At 30.6% G+C, this 19,328-nt stretch overlaps 1 protein-coding gene across 1 annotated transcript in view; it reads right to left on the bottom strand.

Moving 5' to 3' along the window:
* The window catches only part of LOC133332789 (collagen alpha-1(IV) chain), a 43,902-nt gene extending 31,146 nt beyond the window's left edge, over positions 1 to 12,756 (bottom strand). The window contains exon 1 of the mRNA XM_061541162.1: positions 12,616 to 12,756. Coding sequence (XP_061397146.1) covers positions 12,616 to 12,756 — 141 coding nt within the window. The remainder of the gene's footprint in view (positions 1 to 12,615) is intronic.
* Positions 12,757 to 19,328: the final 6,572 nt, after the last annotated feature.

Below are 19,328 nucleotides of genomic sequence, written 5' to 3'. Positions count from 1 at the left end.
AAAATTGAACATGAAAAGACTTTAATTATTTTGTGTGTTTCAAAAAATCTCGCCTGTGTTCTCAAACAATACCTAGAAAACTACCCTGCAAGCATTTTTTATCGCCGAAGTAAAGAAACAGTCACTTAAATTCTGGTATAGCATCGTCGGCGACAATCGCTTTCTTATCGAAAATCATAAAGTTCACGGGAAGAGTTGTACCACGCCCGCGATACTACTTGGTAGGATCTTCTCCGTGACCACTATGAGTTACTCAGGCGATAAAGTTTGTAGTAACGCAGGCGTGGTACAACTCTTCCCGTGAACATTATCATTTTCGATAAGAAATCGATTGTCACCGACGATGCTATACCAGAATTTAAGTGACTGTTTCTTTACTTAGGCGATCACATTAAATGTTCAAGTGTTTTTGTCTACGCTCAAGGATATGTCTGCATTTCACTAATTTGATTTTTATGTGATATTTTTTACTTTTTTATATACAAAAACCTTTCAATTTCATAGTAAGTGTATAATTTACCAAGCGTTTGACACGTAAAAATTTTTCACTTCATCACAAAGGTCTAAAAAATAAAAATAACTATTTATTTGCTTATTTTAAATATCACTTCACTTTTTCCACATAATTTCAACACTGTAACACTATAACCAATCTCAACGCAATTCACGAATAAACTAAGCCTGTTTAATTTTGTCAAATTTCCACAATTCGAGAATAACTGTAAACTATCGCTTTTACATGGAAGTGAAGTTACGAAAAAGATACTGAAAGAAGTTAAATGTAACGGTGCAATACAATTGTTATTGTAAATCGCCTTTTTAAAAGAAAGAAGTTACGAAAATGACACATTTTTCTCTTGGAAGATAAAACTCACTTCCAAATGCTTGCAGGGTAGGCATTCGGAAGGCTCTTTTCGACCTATTTTTTTATTTTTTAAGGATTTATATGTATTTAAAATTCCATTAGAAACCTCCATAACTTTTTTTTTAAAGACATGCTGGTCTTCTATGAGAAGCTTTCTAAAATTCCATGAAAATACTTCTGGTCTTTCATACAATTACCTTATATTGGTCTGTAGGACGATTTCTTGCCATTCTATAGACACATTTCCTGATATTCAGTAGAAAGCCCACTTGAAATTATAAGGGATTTTCTGCAAGTAGACATCTGAGTATTTTATAAGTGCTCTTTTCCTGGATTCTATAGGATTTGTTTTCTGAAATCTTTTTGGGCCTACTATAGAAATATCTCTATAAATATCGATGGTCGTCTATAGGACATATATGGGAATATATTCTGTAGGAATACCTGAAGGCTTGTATAAGAAGACTTATTCTTCGCCTTTAAGATATTTACATATTATCCAAATTTTTATATTTTTTTTCCTAATTCCATTTTTTGTTTTTTCCCTCGCTTTGTTACTGTTTCAATTTTATTCTTAATTATTTTTTTGTATTTCATAAAAAAATTTAGTGCTGCGGTTTGTTTGTGTGTCCGTTTTTATTCTTATTTAGGATCTGTTTTTTTAATGTTCACACAAAATGCTGTTTTTTTGTTTATCTTTGAGGTTATACACATTTCCACGCAGACACAAAACAAACATATAGACACACATATACAACGATTATTGTTTGTTTGCTTTGTAGCGCTTCATTCTCTGATTTTTTCTTTTTTTTTTAATTGTGGGTGATCTCCTCTGGAAGTCACATGAAATTCTTGTTAAAAACGCGAACACCATCTGTTTGGCGGCATTTTTTTTTTTTGGTTTTTATTAATTTAATTTTTTTTGTTCGAACATTGATTTGATCTTTGATTTAGAATGGATGTCAGTTTTTTTATTGGTTTTAATGCGAAAAAAATGTTCGTTTATTTGAAAAAAAAAAAATAATAAATGAGGAATTAAGTAACTATTGATGGTATGAAAGTGGTGATTTTGCAAATTCCTTGTTCCAAATTTGTCAGGCGAAATATTTTCTAATTTATGAAAATTTTCATTATACATTTACATTGAAAAATTATTTCAGTGGGTTTATTTAAGACCACAAATACTCGCACCTCTTCATACTGTATTTTTTAATTTTTAAATTTTTTATTTTTTAAAATTTTGTTTTTTTTTATTTAATTTATCACCACCAATTTTGGCACGATCTTAAATATAATTAGCAACCCTCATATTTTTCCTTTTTACATCGAAATTCCTTTTACATTTTTTGTAAATAATTATTTTTTTTAATTGTTTTTGTAGCCCTGTGTTGTATCAATCAATTTTGCTAAACTCTTTTTGATCAAGAAATAGAGGGAAGAGCAAAAAAAATCATCAACATTGTTTACCCTAAAGAACACAATAACAACAACAACAATAGCAACAATGCATATCATGTAATTAAGATCAAACTCCTTATATGTGTACATATATGTATGTAAATAATAACACGTTCCAGTCATACATACATAGATTTAGAAGAAAACAAAACAAAAACAATTGCATCTCTCGATCATTAACCGCAAAGAGTGAAGTGGATAGGAAGTTGGGAGAATGTACTTCAATTTTTGTCTTCTTCCCCTTCTTAAAGATGCAAAGATAAATACAAGACATTTTCCCTTTACAAATACTCTTCCTTTGGCATAACAGTATTCACACACACACACACGAGCCCTACACCCACACTCATCATCACTATCATCTCTGCCGTTATTTCATATGCTGATTGCCTGCCAGTCATTGAGAGATCAATTCATACTCATTGGGTTGTGTTGCTGTTGTTGTATTGATTGAATGGAAAGAAACAACTCGCACACACAACACTTGTTGCATGAAAGGGTTTGCTATTGTTCGTGTTGTTGTTATTGTATCATTCATATTCCTTTCTTCGTTCATTCATTGATTATATTGCTTTCCACTTTTGTGTATGGCGGCAACAGCAGGCACACTGTTATGCTGATAAGGCTTGAGTGTTGTATGCGAGTGTGTGTGTGTGGTGCATGCATGCACTTAACTGTTTCATTGTACAATTCAACTTCAATTGAAGGGAAGTAAAGAGAGAGAAAGACAGAGTAGCTCATTTGAATATTTTCAAAGAGTCAATGGGAGAGAAAATCCATATGATTGCAGTTATTGTTTTGTGGTTCTATGAAGAATGAGAGACGAAATTGATATTAGTTGTAAGAGAATTCGAATTTGAAGAGAGGTATAGCAGTGTTTTTTTAGAGGAAACTAATTAAAGGGGGTTTTAAAGCGATTTTATATTATTTTTTAATAATTAATATTAACAGGAATGTGTCAATAAATATTATTGGGACTTTGGTAATATTAAATGGAAAAAATTAAAGTTAAAAAATGTAAAATTAATTAAAAAATATAAATTAAATAAAAAAATTGAAATAAAAAAAATATATTAAAAAAGGAAATTGATTATAAAAAGATAAGCAAGAAATGTGTGAAGAAAAAGGGCAAAACAAATAAAAAGTGTATATAAAATTGTAGGAAATGTTTTTTTTAATAAGAAGAAATGAAAAGAAATGAAAAATATACACCAATTTTTTGAGAAACTTGTTATTAAAAAATTAAAACATGTTATTACAAAAATCGTAGGAAATTGTTATATAAAAATTAATGAAAATAAAAATGAAATAATAAAAATATGGTATTTGAAAAAAAATTAAGAAAATTGGTATTTGGAAATTAAAAAAAGACTTATTTGAAAAAAACTAAAAAAAAATTTTAAAATTTACATTCAAAAGAATAATTGGGGAATTGGGCAGAACCCATCTTACATGCAAAATTTCGTGAAGATTGGTCCATAACTGTTGCCTGTATGGTTTTTACAAATTGTAATGGACAGACGGACGGACACACATGTCTAGATCGACTCAGCAAGTCGAGATATGACGATTGGTATACTTAATGGTGGGTCCAGGACCAATATTTCGTGGCGTTACAAACTATTGGGGCTGCACAAATCTATAATACCCTGGCAACATCGCCTTAGGTGGACCCTTGAAAAAATATTTGTAAAAAATCCACGCCTTAGTTTGATCCTTTAAAAAATATTCTTTAAAAAATCCACGCCTTAGGTTGACCCTTGAAAAAATATTCTTTAAAAACTCCACGCCTTAGTTGGAGCCTTGAAAAAATATTCCTTAAAAAATCCACGCCTTAGGTTGACCCTTGAAAAAATATTCTTTAAAAACTCCACGCCTTAGTTGGAGCCTTGAAAAAATATTCTTTAAAAAATCCACGCCTTAATGGACCCTTGAAAAAATATTCTTTAAAAAATCCACGCCTTAACGGACCCTTGAAAAAATATTCTTTATAAAATCCACGCCTTAACGGACCCTTGAAAAAATATTCTTTAAAAAATCCACGCCTTAGGTGGACCCTTGAAAAAATATTTGTAAAAAATCCACGCCTTAGGTGGACCCTTGAAAAAATATTCTTTAAAAAATCCACGCCTTAGGTGGACCCTTGAAAAAATATTTGTAAAAAATCCACGCCTTAGGTGGACCCTTGAAAAAATATTCTTTAAAAAATCCACGCCTTAGGTGGACCCTTGAAAAAATATTCTTTAAAAATTCCATGATTTAGGTTGGCCTAGAAAAAATATTCTTAAATAAAATCCACGCCTGCGGTGGACCCTTGAAAAAATATTCTTTAAAAAATCCACGCGTTAGGTGGACCCTTGAAAAAATATTCTTTAAAAAATCCACGCCTTAGTTTGATCGTTTAAAAAATATTCCATAAAAATATCTCATTTTCGCTCTTTTTCCCCTCTCCCTCTCCGTCTCCATTAACCTTGAATTAATAAATGTCGTTTTATGAAAAATTTTAACTAACTTGTCAATGTTGAGTGTAAAGAAATTTAATCCTTTGCTTTAAGACTTGGCCACCATCAACACCGCCAACACTGGGTATAAGTTGTTGGTCGGGTATTTTGTGGTTAAGTATCACTCCGGTAAAATGCTGGCAGGCACTCCGTTAATGAAATGGAAGATAAACGTTTGGTTTTTTCTTCAAGAGAAGCATCAATAAAGAAGAAGTGGAAGAAGATGAAGAAAAAAGTGTCAACAAAGGCAATAAAAAAATATGCAGTTACTTAGAGACATATTTTTTTAGTTTGCATAGGGCAGAATAAAACCACAAAAAGAAAAGTAGTTGTAGTTGCCGTTGTTATAATAATGGTCATGACCATGTCTAACGGCATTATTGACAAGAAAAGGTAACAAGGTTTATTTTTTTTATAAATTTTATCCGGTTTTGCTTAAGGGGGAAGATTTTGCAGGGAGGGATTTTGCTTCTTGTTGTTCATTCAATAAAACTTGATTTAATTTGCAGTTCGATAAATTATTTGTGGATTAAAGTTTCCATACAATTAACACAAATACAAAAAATTGCAAAAATTATAAAAAAATAAATTTACCGATTGAAAATTGCATGTCGATTCGACAAACAAAATTTCTTTGGGGGTCATATTTCCAAAAATTGAAGGAATTGATATCCATCAATTTCAATGTGGTTCATCCCTGGGCGGATCCTTTGACATATCACATACCCTAAGATTCTAAAAAAATTGTTTCATTCGATTAAATGCAATTATTTATAATCAAAAAAAGGAAAGGAAATCGTTTTGCTGATATTACAACAGCAACACAGCCCAACAACAACAATGAAAAAATTCTAATTTTTATTTCTTTGTTTTCTAAAAAATTGTTTGAGTGAACAAAAAATTGAAATAAAAAAAGAAACTAGAAAATGTGATACGTTTTGTAAACGATACTAAAGGGCGCATAAATATGTGTGTGTTTGAGAGTGTGTGTGTGCATGTATTAGTGTGTAAAGTGCATTGAGGCCACACTAACGGAACTTCAATTTATCAATGACGGAAACACGCGCCAATTTTCTATACTTATATATTATTTTCAAATAGTATTGTATTGTTGTTTTTTTTTCTAATAAATAATTGAAGGCTATCATCATTTCACACAGGAAAACAACAAGTGGAAACATATACTTGTGTGTGTGTGTGCGTTTCTAATTAATATGTTGCCTACTTTTGGGGTGCACAATGCTGATGATAATGCGCCACCAAATTAATGTCAACTCGAAAAGTTTTTGTTGTTGTTGTCCCAATGGGGTTAACAACACACTAATAAATAGTATTTTTTTATTTTTTGTATTATCAACATTTTTTTATTTTTCTGAATGAAAAACAAAATAAAAAAATGAACTGAAAATTAATATAAAATTTTTTATTTAATGGAAATAAAAAACGGGACCGGAAATTGAATATAATGTGGATTAATTTTTTTAAATTTTATTTTTTTTTGCTTTTTTTAATGGACGTTGTCCCTCGTTGTTAGGAGACAATTTTTAGAGATATTTTTTTCGTAAAGATTTAATCGCCAAATTTTTCGTCATTTTTCATATTTTTTGAAATCTTTTAAACCAGGGTTATCACTTAGATTTTGAACTTTATTTTCGAATTTGTTGTTGGAAACATTAATGAAAGTGATAAGTGCTTATTTTTGGTAATGTGAGATTCAAAAATTGTTTTCCAGAAAATGATAATTGGTTTTTAGAAATGAACTCAAACAATTGATAAAAAAATAAATCGGGTCGGGTTATCTCAGTTCGAATTTGAATTTGTTAGAATTTCATAGAATCAATACAGAAATTAAATATATGTGCCACATTTATGGGATTATGAAAATTAAAAAAGGCTCTAAGCAACATCCCTTCCTTCGTGACTCCATGGATTATGTAAATCTAATTAAGCCAATAATTAATTTATCAAGATATTTGATCTAGCCAAAATCTGCCCCCTGTGTAAATTTTTCCTGCCGATCGGGCATATATAACGCCTTTGGTGAATAATTCTTCCGAAACCCGACGAATTTGTATGTGGCGACAATATCGAAATCTGATTCGACAAATTTGTATGCGGCGACAATATCAAAATTTGATCGGATTTGAACCCAACTTAACACGTGTTATTGTAGTCATTATTTGGGTAGTCTGTTTGAAAAATTTTGTGGTGATCGATCGATCTTGGCGCAGGATTTTCCAGAAATCAAATGATATTATATATGGGACCTATATAAAAATCGAAACCGATTTCAACCAAATTTAAAACACATGATTGCAGCCCGAATTCAGTCATCTGTGGAAAATTTCGTGGCGATCGGATGCATACAACATCATTAAGTGCACCATTAACCTCAAATCGGACGAACTTTTACCGATTTCAACCAAATTTAACACACATGATTCTAAACCCAATTCGACCCTCTGTGCAAAACTTCGTGTCGATCGGATGGATATAATATCATTAAGTCCACCATTTACCTCAAATCGGACGAGCTAGATCGAAATCGGAATAGATTTCCACAAAATTTATTAGCAGCTCGTCTTAATAGAATTTATTGACCTATGCAAAATTCTATTCCGATCGGACATACATGGCACCTTTGGTGCATAATTTTCCAGAAATTCGACAAAATTATGTATGGGAGCTTTTATCTAAATTTGAAACGATTTTTATCAAATTGAACACACATGCTTCTAGACCAGTCATCTGTGCAAAATTTCGTGGATATTTCGATCGGATGGATATAACATCATTAATTTCACCTTTAACCTCAAATCGGACGAACTTTTACATAAGAGCTATATCGAAATCTGAATCGATTTCGACCAAATTTATTAACAACTCTTCTTAATAGAATTGGTTGGCCTTTGGAAAATTCCAGGCCGATCGGACATACTTGGCACCTTTGGTGCACGATTTTCCAGAAATCGAACGAAATTATATATGCGAGCTATATCTAAATTTGAAACGATTTTTATCAAATTGAACACACATGATTGTAATCCGAATTCGGCCCTCTGTGCAGAATTTCGTGTCGATCGGATGGATATAACAAAATTAAGTGCACCAACAACCTCAAATCTGACGAACTTTTACATAGAGCTACATCGAAATCTGAATAGATTTCCACAAAATTTATTACCAACTCTTCTAGATAGAATTTGGTTGGCCTGTGCAAAATTTCAAGTCAATCGGACATACAAGACTCCTTTGGTGCACGATTTTCCAGAAATCAAACAAAATTAAAAAAAATCAGGAGCTATATCTAAATTTGAACCGATTTCCACAAAATTTATTACTAGCTCTTCTAGATAGAATTGGCTGGTCTGTGCAAAATTTCAAGTCAATCGGACATACAAGGCTCTTTTGGTGTATGATTTTCCAGAAATCGGACGAACTTATATATGGGAGCTATAATTAAATTTGGACCGATTTCTATAAAGTTTAAAACATGTTCTAGTACATGCCTGAATTCGACCCTCTGTGCAAAATTTCGTGTCGATCGGGGTGATGCAGCATGATTGAGTGCACCGATAACCTCATATCTGACGAAATTATATTTGGGAGCAGGACGAAGTTATATTTGGGAGCTATAACTAATTCTTTAGAAATTTGGGCCAAACTTGACACAAGACATTCTATACTGAAGTAGGTGTCCTGTGTGAAAATTTATAGCTATTGGATAGATGTAGCAGCTTTTAATGGAAGCTATATCGAAATTGAATCCAATACGAATCAAATTTTACATACTTTTATGTCGATCGGATCGGGAGTCATATTTGTTTGAGTAAGGAATAGTCAGTACAGAAATTAAATGTAAGTAATAAAAAATAATTAAAAATATTTCAAAATTTATATTCTCCAAGCTACTTCCATCGTGACTCCATCGAGCAAGTAAATCTCAATACTCCATAATAAATTTATAATATCATTTGAGTCAGTCAGCCATTAATTTTCAATGCCCAGGGGTTGGGCAATCTTATCGATTTTTTATATCGTTCATCAATACCTGTAAATATCGGACAACTTCTAAAGGTGTATGTATACCTTTTTGGATCTGAATAAAATTCTGGGTCGATGTCTGTCGATATAGATCGTAATATTGAAGTATGTACACACACTGCTAATATTCCTAGAATGTCAGATATTGAAAATTACAAGAATGTAAGGTCAAGGCCATTCAATAATCACATCAATTATTAAGTTAAAATTTATCTCAATTTTTTGTAATAACTCTAAAACTTTAATTTGACTATTTTTAAACTAAATATTTTTCAAGTTATTTACTTTAACATAAATATATACAATGCGCATACATATATTCTAACTATTCCGGAAATATAATATAGTCTAAGTAACAACAATAAATAATAACAAAAAGTGATAGTTCTATGGCACCCAGCCATCATTTAAGATCATCAACATCATCACTACACTTACATATGTTTATATATCATCATCTCATATATCGTCTGTCGTCACTCGACTGCATTTTCTTTACAAATCTATTCTATATTCCTTATTTTTTCATAATTTTTCCTCTGGAGTGTGTTACTCCACGCTTTTAAATACATGCTATAACAAATATCACACACAACAACACCAACAAACATTTGCCACTGATTACAATGCATTCAGATACTAAATAATGTTAATTGTAATGCATGCGACAATTTTATATCAAAAAGAAGAAGACGAAAGAAAGTCAACGATTAAGATAGAGTAGTAGCATTACTCCTCCATAAGGCAGTGTCCGTCCGTCCGTCCGTCCGTCCGTCTGTCAGTTGACTGATTGTTGCGTTTTCTCGTTATTTCTTTTATTTTCATTTGACCCAATTTTTCGGTTGTTGTTTTTTTTTTTTTGTTTTGTTTCAGAAAAAATTCTACGTTTTTCTTATTTTTTCTGTTTTGATTATTTTTCCTTAATAACGGATTATTATTTAAATATTATATACTATACTATGATTTAAATATATAATATATATAATGATTTAAATAAAGATCGCATATTTAAGAGAGAAATGCTCTTTTTTTCATAAATAATTTAAACAAAAATGTTCTCTTGCAAAAATGAGCAATACAAGAGAAACTCTTTCTCTGGAACTCTTTAAGATAATGAGAGAAATGTAAGTGCTCTACACTAGACCAGTATTGCTCAGCCCTTTATGTTTTCGTGAAAACAAACCTCACGTATTTTCTCTTAATTTAGATCTAGCATTGTTTTGCATAGGCTGGAGAGGATGTTACAAATACCAATGCAAGTAATAAGAGTATCACTGCATTAGACTCTGATTAGGAGATGTCAGCAAGAATATCGTTTGATTTGCATAGCAAAGCATTGTATGGGGCGAAGAGCAAGTTAGAGAGAACGTGAAGAGATTTATATTAAGAGATTAGAAATTGCTAAAATCAGAGATTAACGAAATAGAGTAAAGAGTGTATTTAAGAGACGGGTTAGAAACAGCGCATTTAAGGGCATATTAACATTTTTAAATCATTAAAAATTATTAAAAATATATAAAAAGAAAAATATACTAATATATTTTTAGTTGATTTTTAGGAACAATAATTCTACACACATTAAAAGAGCATACTATTGTTTTTAATCAAAGTTTAAGTGCTGTTATAAACGGAAAATATTTGAGTCGACATTACAAAAAATAATATAATATAATTAATATTTTAATTAATTTTTTATAATGAATTTTTTATTTATATTTTAATTCAAGTTTAAAGATCGTCTGGAAAAAAAAATGCAAATCCCCGCTACGTTTGAGGATATAAAATATGCAGCGGAAAGGAGGATCTAAACAAAATATAGAAGAAATCGGAAAATTCAATTTGCTTCAATTTAATAAAGTTTACAAGTTTATAAAATACTGACCCTTTCTGGGGGAGAACTTGATCTAGGCTTGGTAAAGATAATAGATTGATAATAGTTTGGTTAAAAACGAACATTACTATCGCCTAATATGGGATTTAGAAATGTTGAAAATATTGACCCTTTGTGGGGGAGGTACCAGAAGTAGTGGAACAATGTGTCCGATCTTTGGATTTCATCTATGCTTGGTAAAGGTAATAGAGGTTTGGTTCAAATCGTTCGAACAATTTTGACCATTTTGTGGGGGAGGTACCTAAAGGAGTGGACAAATCGGTATCATCTTTGCACTTGATGTAGGCTTAGTAGAGATAGAAGGTTGTGCAAAGTTTGTTTCAAATTGGACATTTCGTTCGCCTGAACTTGAACATGTTGACCTTTTGTGGAGTCTCATCTTCGGACTGCATCCAAAATTGGTAAAGGTAATAGGTTGTACAAAGATTTGGTTCAAATCGAACATTCCATTCGCTTAAAATTGGATTGGATTTTGAGCCTTTCTAAGGGAGGTACCAGAAGGTGTGGACCAATGCGTCTGGGGGATGTACAAGAAGAAGTAGACCAATAGATAATAGGCCAATAGATATTAGGTTGTACAAAGTCTGTTCGCAAGATAATATAAAATACATTTTTTTGTACAATATTGAAAATTTTGTGGGAGAGGTACCAGAAGGAGTGGACTGATATTCCCCATCTTCGAACTTGAAATAAGTTTGAAAGAAATATTAAGATGTGAAAAGTTTGGATGGAATCTATTACTCCCTTCGCAATTTATCGTGCGCACCAGCCGGCCAGACAGACAGACAGACGGACGGACGACTCGAATTTTTCTGAAACGTATTTGGTCACAGAAACATGGAGTCTAAAACCAATATTTCAATTAGGCACATTTGTATAAACTTTTTTTAATAAAAAACAAATATTTTAAAAATTAATTTCATTATTAAAATTAGTGCCTAAATTTAATTTTTATTTTTTGTATTAAAATTTTTATATCGTTAAAAAAAATATATAATGTCCTAAATATTAAAGAAAAAATATTTTATAACCTCAATTTTTTTTTTGGTTTTTATTTTTTTTTATAAAAACATGTATAAAAAATTAAATACATTTTATTTAAAAAAAAACAATAAATTATAATTTATTTAAAATTTATTACTGTTTAGCTTAAAAACAAATTTACAAATTGTAAAAAAATGTAATTATTATTTTTAATATTTTTTCTGTTAATAATTACTGATTTTTTTTTTCAATTTATATTTGAAAAAAAAAATATATATATATATTTTTTTTTAATAAACATTTAAAAAAATTAAATACAAAAAAATTCAAATAGAAATAAAAAATATTTTTTTAGCATACATTTTATTGGCTTCTAGACTTTAAGTCCACACACATTTTTGGAAATTGGAAATTCTAAATTAATATATTAAGAATTTTTGTTTTTCCTAACACTGTGCTTATTAAAATTTTTCCCAACCCTTAAAAATATTTTTTTTTTATAGTTTGGAAATAATTTCAAGCAGAAAATTAATTCGAAAATATTTATTAAATATTCATTTTAAAAAATTATTATTTTTTATTATTGCCCTAAATAAACTATCTTTACTCCAAGGCTCAATTATATGAAACTCCACAGAAGTTTGAATTCGGTCATAACCTCAATTTTGAGGGTTTTTATAGATTTTTTTTTAACTTGAGTTCGATAATAAACTCCCTATAAACCGAACTATGTACCATTGAAACTTTCCATTTACACTTTACACAAATTATCACCTCCAAAAATTCACTCCGATTAATTTTTATACACCCTTCCTCCACTTCAAGAGGAAGGGGATTCGTATTTTTTATAAACACAAAAAAATTCAACTTACCTTTGCATCTGCAAATTGGCCACTTAGCAAAAATAGACACATGACGAAAAACACTGAGTTCCTCAGCTGTTGATGTCGATGCCACTTGGGGGCGGCATTTCCACCCAAGAGACCCGATAGGCCTCTGGGCAATGGCAGCATTGTGTTTTTGCGAAGAAGAAGAACTTTTCGTTTTGACACCGATTAGACGCGTATCCGTTTGTGTTTAAGTGTTTATATATTTATTAAGGATGGAATGTTTTTGTTGTGGTTGTTGTTGTTGTTTACAGTTTATATAACATCAGATATTTGTGGAACAAGGGTAGAGAAGGACACTACCGTTGTCGCAACACTATATAAGGAGGAGAAAGGACGGAAAATTAGATGGAAACAAATGTTGCGTTTTGTTGTTGTTGAAACAAAATAACAGCAACAACAAAAACAAAACGAAAAATGCAAAGAAAAACAATTTTTTTTTTTGAAATTAACGTAAAAAAGCAGAGAAAACAAAAAAATTATGATTTTTTTCTTATTATTATTGACAAACTAACACAACTCGACTCGACGTTAAGCACTTTTAACATACACTGATTATTGCCTTGCCGTTTTTTCTTTGGTTTTCTGTCAAAGCGACTTAACTACCAGTGGAAATCAAAACTCTGTTGTATACGACAGCAGAAGAAGAAAAATACGATCGTCGTATACTCTCCCTACATGGAGATCGACAAACGTTCGAAGTGTTACTAAACATGCGGCCAGCAAAAGATTTTTCATGCTGCTCCCAGATAGCTGGTCGGGTCGCACCAATACTGCCACATGCCGTTGCATACAAACGCAGAGAGCGCTGATGATCGGAAGAAACGAGTGCGTACTCACACAATCGCATGCAAAATGCGCCCACACCCATACATTCACACGCCGAACTGATAATGCTCGCTTGCTGGGTGAGTGTATGGGTGTGTGCGATTGGTTGGGTGTGTGTAGTTGTATTTGATGCCTGCCTTAGAGGTTCGCTTTTTTCGTCGTTCTTATTGGATTCGATGGATTTTTGTTGTTGTTGTTGCCTGATTTCCCGGCCCCGTTGTTTTCAAACGTAGTTCTTCCTTCGTGTTGTAGCTGTTGTTGTTGCTGTTGATATATATTTTTTTGTATTTTATATATTTTTGTAATTTTAGAACGATGATGAAGTCACTGAATGAGTGCATGTGAGGATCTACTTTTTTGTGGTTTGAAATCAATTGGAATATGAAATAAATATTTTTCACATGTCAATATCGACACCCAATAAAACTAGAACTTAATGGTTGAAAAAGGATTAAAAAATACTATTTTTTTCAAGACCTAGATAAAAATTGGATTAAAAAAAATGGCATGGCCTATAAAAGGCGTGGATTTTTATAAAGATTGTTTCTCCTGAAGAGTGGATTTTTTGTAGAATATTTTTCCAAAGGCCCATCTATATAAGGCCTGGATTTTTACAGTCCTTTTTAAGTCATTTTAAAAAAATATGTTTCTATAGGGTGTAGATTTTTAAAGAATATTTTTCCAAGGCTTGGATTTTTTCAAGAAATATTTTCGCAAGGCTTTTGTTCCTCTTCAAGTCGTATTTTGAAGTATGCAGGCCTTTATAAGGCCTGGAACTTTTACGAATTATTTTTCCTAGGCCTGCATTTGGTATGAATATTTTAATGAATATCTTTTTTGAATTCCAAAAAAAAAAAAATAATAATGAATAAATATTTTACAAATACGTCCCTGAAAAAAAAATATTATGATAAATTGTTTTTCAATATTTATGTTTTAATTTTTTCGCATATCATTTTGAAGGAAAATACACCTGTAGGTCAGAACCAAGTCTTTAAAAATATTTAGATACATTTAACAAGTATTCTTATTATTTTTTTTAACATAATTTTAATTTAATTAAAAGTATCATATTTAAAATAAATATTGACTTCAAAAAAATATTAACTTAAAAATATATTTTCATAAATTATTTGAATTTTTTTTGTAAATATTAATTTAGAAAATATTAAATATTAATAATATTTAACCTGTCAGCACCTCAGAATGTTTTTAAAAATATTATATTAACCATTTATGGCCCAATGTTGCCCACAGGCAACAAAATGTTTTAGATCTTATATATAAAATATTCAGCTAGTAGATATATTTTCTTTGGATTTCAAAGAAAAATCCAAAAGGAATTAAATTTTTTGGTAAAGTTATAAGCTTTTCAATATAGAGAAATGGGCAAATATGTGCACAGTACTAATTTGTGTATACAGTTCAAATTATTTAAATCGCTTCGTATTCGAATTATACGAATTCTGACATCAAAATTATTTTTGATTCTTGTAAAAAAGAATATAGAGATTAATTTAAAATGATTTTCCGGAGATTTTGCATTTGGTTTTCTTGATATAGGACTTTTACTGTTCAGAAATAATGTACTGTATCTTCCGAAGGCAAGGATTTAGAGATGCCAAATTATGTTCATATCCTATTTAGGATAGTTGCATTAAATTTTGGAACAGAAAATTGTTCTATGCTTACGGAAAAAAATTGGGTATGCAGCTTCGTTATTGATAAACAAATCAGAATGTGGAAATTAGTACTAAAGGTACTAAAATGTAGGGGAGAGGGGGGCACCTTTGAACGTGGGGCACCTTTGAACAGCGCTCATAAAATCTTGGTTTAAAAATTTTCCGACCCACAACCACATTTTTGTATATGGCAATATTGTTCTCTATCTGCGTAAACCACTTTGCCTTGCTTTTTCAGTTGTCGAAAAATTGTGCATGGGTGACCATGTTTTCGCAGTGTCATTGTAAACTTTTATTCATTTGGTTGTAAGGGGGCAGGAAGAATTCTGTGATAGTTTTCTTTCGTCAAACAAATTTTTTGCATTCCAACAATCATTTCAAACATAACTAATGTAATTTCTTTTACATATATTTATTACAAAAAAAGTTATTATAAATAAAATGCTATGGGTGGGGCACCTTTGAACATACCCAGTATACTCCAGTAAAAAACGGAGTTTTTTACTTTTGGCTTCGATTTCTCAAAAATTTCAAATGGGCTAATAAGATTGCGAAATTAGCTGCATTTTTCACCACATAAATTTTTGTTTTTATGTCATTTTATATTTTAATAAATTTTGATCAACATTTTTTAATTTTCGAATATTTTTGTATATATTTTTTAATAAATAAATGCATTTCTGATATATATGAATACAATACATATATATTTGAACATAAACACTTTAAAAAACCATGCCATTCAAAAATTCCAAACTTTGTTCAAAGGTGCCCCCCTGGGGGGGGCAGTTTTGAACACTTTGACTTCGTCCATTAAAACAGTAAATTATAACATAAACAATTTTATGAGGCTTGAAAGAAAAAAGTGTTCAAAGGTGCCCCCCTCTCCCCTACTAAATATTATACTGCGATGGAACTGGTAGGAACTGGTATGTAACTTAAGCTATTACAAATAGAATTATGGGCAAACAATTTTTTTTTTTTGAAATTAGTAGTAGAAGTGAGATTCGCATATAGCTTTAACTATTACAAATAGTATAAAGTGGTGATTGGAACCTGAAGAAATAGAAATCTGAAACGCCGTACATAGATTTAACTATTACAAATACTATGCTATACAGTAATATATTTTTTGAAATGAGTACTAAAATGGTACAAAATATTAAATTATAATGGAAAAGTTAGAGATTGAAATCTGAACTTTAGTATATAGCTTAACTATTACAAATGGAGCACCATGCTCAAATATTTTTGGAAAACTGTACTAAATACTGTATAACAGTGAGTGGTAAAAAATATAAATGTAAATTTAAAGTACAAAAAACTTCCAACTCTTAGTACAAATAAGAGGCTTGGTTTATTGGAAATTTGTACTAAATTGCACCAAAAATACAAAGTATTGCACTGTGCAGGAAAAAGTATAATTCTGAAATTCGGTATGTAGTTTTATATATTATAAACAAATAGAATACGAGGAGAATACATGTACTAAATATTGTGTACAGTAAAACGGATAAAGATAGACACCTGTAAAATGGACTAAAAAGTAAAACGCATTGTATACGACGGTACGGGTGGATATTGAATTTGGGTACCAGGCTTTTTCTATGATAAACGATGCTTTACGCAATTTTGTATGACAGAACGAGTAGAGGTAGAGTCCTAAATTTTTTATGTAAAAAGTACTAAATAGGAAAAGTTAGAGACAGATATGCGAATTTTAGTATTTATCTTTGACTACGGCAAATAAAATGTATTATAAAATATTTTTCGAGCATTTTTACTAAAATTACTAAAAATAAGTGAAACTATGCAAACACGCTGCTGAACAACACAAGTACTAAAGTGTTGGCAATTTTAAACTCAAAAGTTTCAATCATTTCTAAAATAATATTACTGATATATATTTCCAATGATTTTCCAACCACACTGGAAATATATTATACTGCAGCTATTTCCAATGTAATGAATAACGGGATGGATTCTTATGTCGAGGATATACTAAAAATACCGACAATTTTTCCCATTGAAGATTTTGAAACACGTAACGCTCCAGAAATACTATATTTCTGCAATTTTAATGGAAATCTTCCCTTTAAAGGCATGTCTCTGCACTGTGCAAAATATTATATTACAAATTCGAACTGTAAGGGTACACAAGTACTAAATAGTACATTGGTCCATATTACACTTTCAGAAAATATAAAAATAAGTAAGTTGTACTCGATTTGGTAGGATAGAAGCACCAACGTTTTTGTTCGAACGTAAAAAAATGTGTAAAAACAGGTTGAGGCGAACCAGTTTTTTTATGTTCTCTATCGATTTGTGACTAAGCCACTCATTTCACGGTCTTCGTGTCAAAGTAAAACTAGAAGCCAACAAAATGGGGACTACCCCCCTTATGTATCATTTTTCAAAATCTTAACTGCATTTACCTTTAAATGATGCTGACATTTTGAAGCTCGATTTTGAGTGTTTTTTTAATTTTACTTCTAGCTTTAATACGCAATGTTTTTGAAAATATCGCGGATTTATTTGCGTTTTCTGTGGATCATTTCCGCTTCATTAAATGACCTCATACGGATTTTGATCTTTTTCAAAAAGATAACATTAAAAACTTCAGCCGAAAGAGAGATGTACCCAATTTATCTCAAAAATAGCCTTAAAATATTAAAAAAATAAATTCTGTCGTATATTAATTGTTTAACAAATATATATTAAAAACATATTTTTAAAACAAAAAATTAAAAAATAAATCCCACATGCATTTAACATATCCTCGCCTATAATTAATTTAAAAAATTTTTGTTTTAAAAATGTATGCCAGATATGGCCTTTGAAAAAAATATTTAGGACATGTTTATATACAAATATATATTAAAACTATATATTTTTTAAATCCACGACTGTAATAGGTTTTAAAAAAAAAGGTTTTTAACAATCTACTCCTTTTTGGAAAGGAAACAAGATAGACTCATGGTTCCTTTTGACAATAAGCATAGAATCACTTTCTGATTCGATTTTTCCATGTCCGACCGTCCGTCTGCCTGTCTGTCCACGCTAAATGGTAAACAAAGTACAGCTCGCATTTATGATCCGAATTGGATAAAATTTGGCACAGCTCATTTAAATATATAAAGAGTCATATTTTTGTTCTTGAAAAAAAATATTGTTTTAATCCATGCCTATAAGGGTAATTGAAAAAAATATATATTTTTGTTGGATTATTAACAAATCGCGGCTTTTCAATTTTTCCCTAAAAAATTCTACCAAAAAAAGATTCTTAAAAAAGCCGATATTGCTCCTTAAAAATCCTCCTATTTAATTTTGACTACAATATTTCTTATTTAATTTTTAAACCTAAAACGTTTGTAACAGTTAGATCCCATCACACTGCGCTTCTTCTTCATCTTGGCTTATCAAATTACGACAAATTAAAATTCCAACGTCAAGATGAGAGAAACACTGTGCAACATTATCTCTAACAATAGCCACAGCAAAATTAGAACTTTGCCTTGATGTGAGGAAATGATAGATACGATGATGATGTTGTCGTAGAAGAGATTTTGAAAAAAAATCTACAACAGCAACAACATTCACATCTTCACATGTTTCATCGGCTTCGTAAGTTCCGTTTACGATTCACACAGAAACAACAAAGACCCAGAAGATGAAGCAACAGCAACAGTAGCAACAACAATTGTCATCAACACCACTTTGTTGTGACTTTATCATTATTTATGTTTTTTTTCTGAATGGACATAGCTTAGCTAGAAGCTAAGCTGGGCATCCTAGCCTAGGCTAGGCTAGACTGGCTGCTAGAAGAGCTCTAAGACCGTGCTCATGATGATGATTATAATTATTAATAATACGAATAATAAAAAAATATTAGGTTCACAAAGATTAGTTGAAGGTTCTTTTGGAAAATATATATAAATTACATGAAATGCATTGTTGTTGTATTTATTTCAAAATATTAAAAATTGAAAAAAGTGAATCGAAAAAGCATGAAAAATCACACCAACCAAACTCACGCCCAATCGAAACTATTGGATGGAGTATGTGTGGAACTGATAAGAGGGACACTGTTGCGTATTTCCGTTTAATTAATTTCAAATACGCACACACACTCGCACAGAGGGAGACATAATAATTTAATTTTTTTGTTTTTGTTGTAATTTGATTAGA

This window comes from Musca vetustissima, unplaced genomic scaffold, assembly GCF_032173495.1.
Source record: "Musca vetustissima isolate MV318-11 ecotype Yass unplaced genomic scaffold, APGP_CSIRO_Mvet_v1 utg63045, whole genome shotgun sequence".
Lineage (NCBI taxonomy): Eukaryota > Metazoa > Arthropoda > Insecta > Diptera > Muscidae > Musca > Musca vetustissima.
Note: the sequence above shows the minus strand (reverse complement) of the source record. Positions and strands in the feature narration are given on the sequence as shown.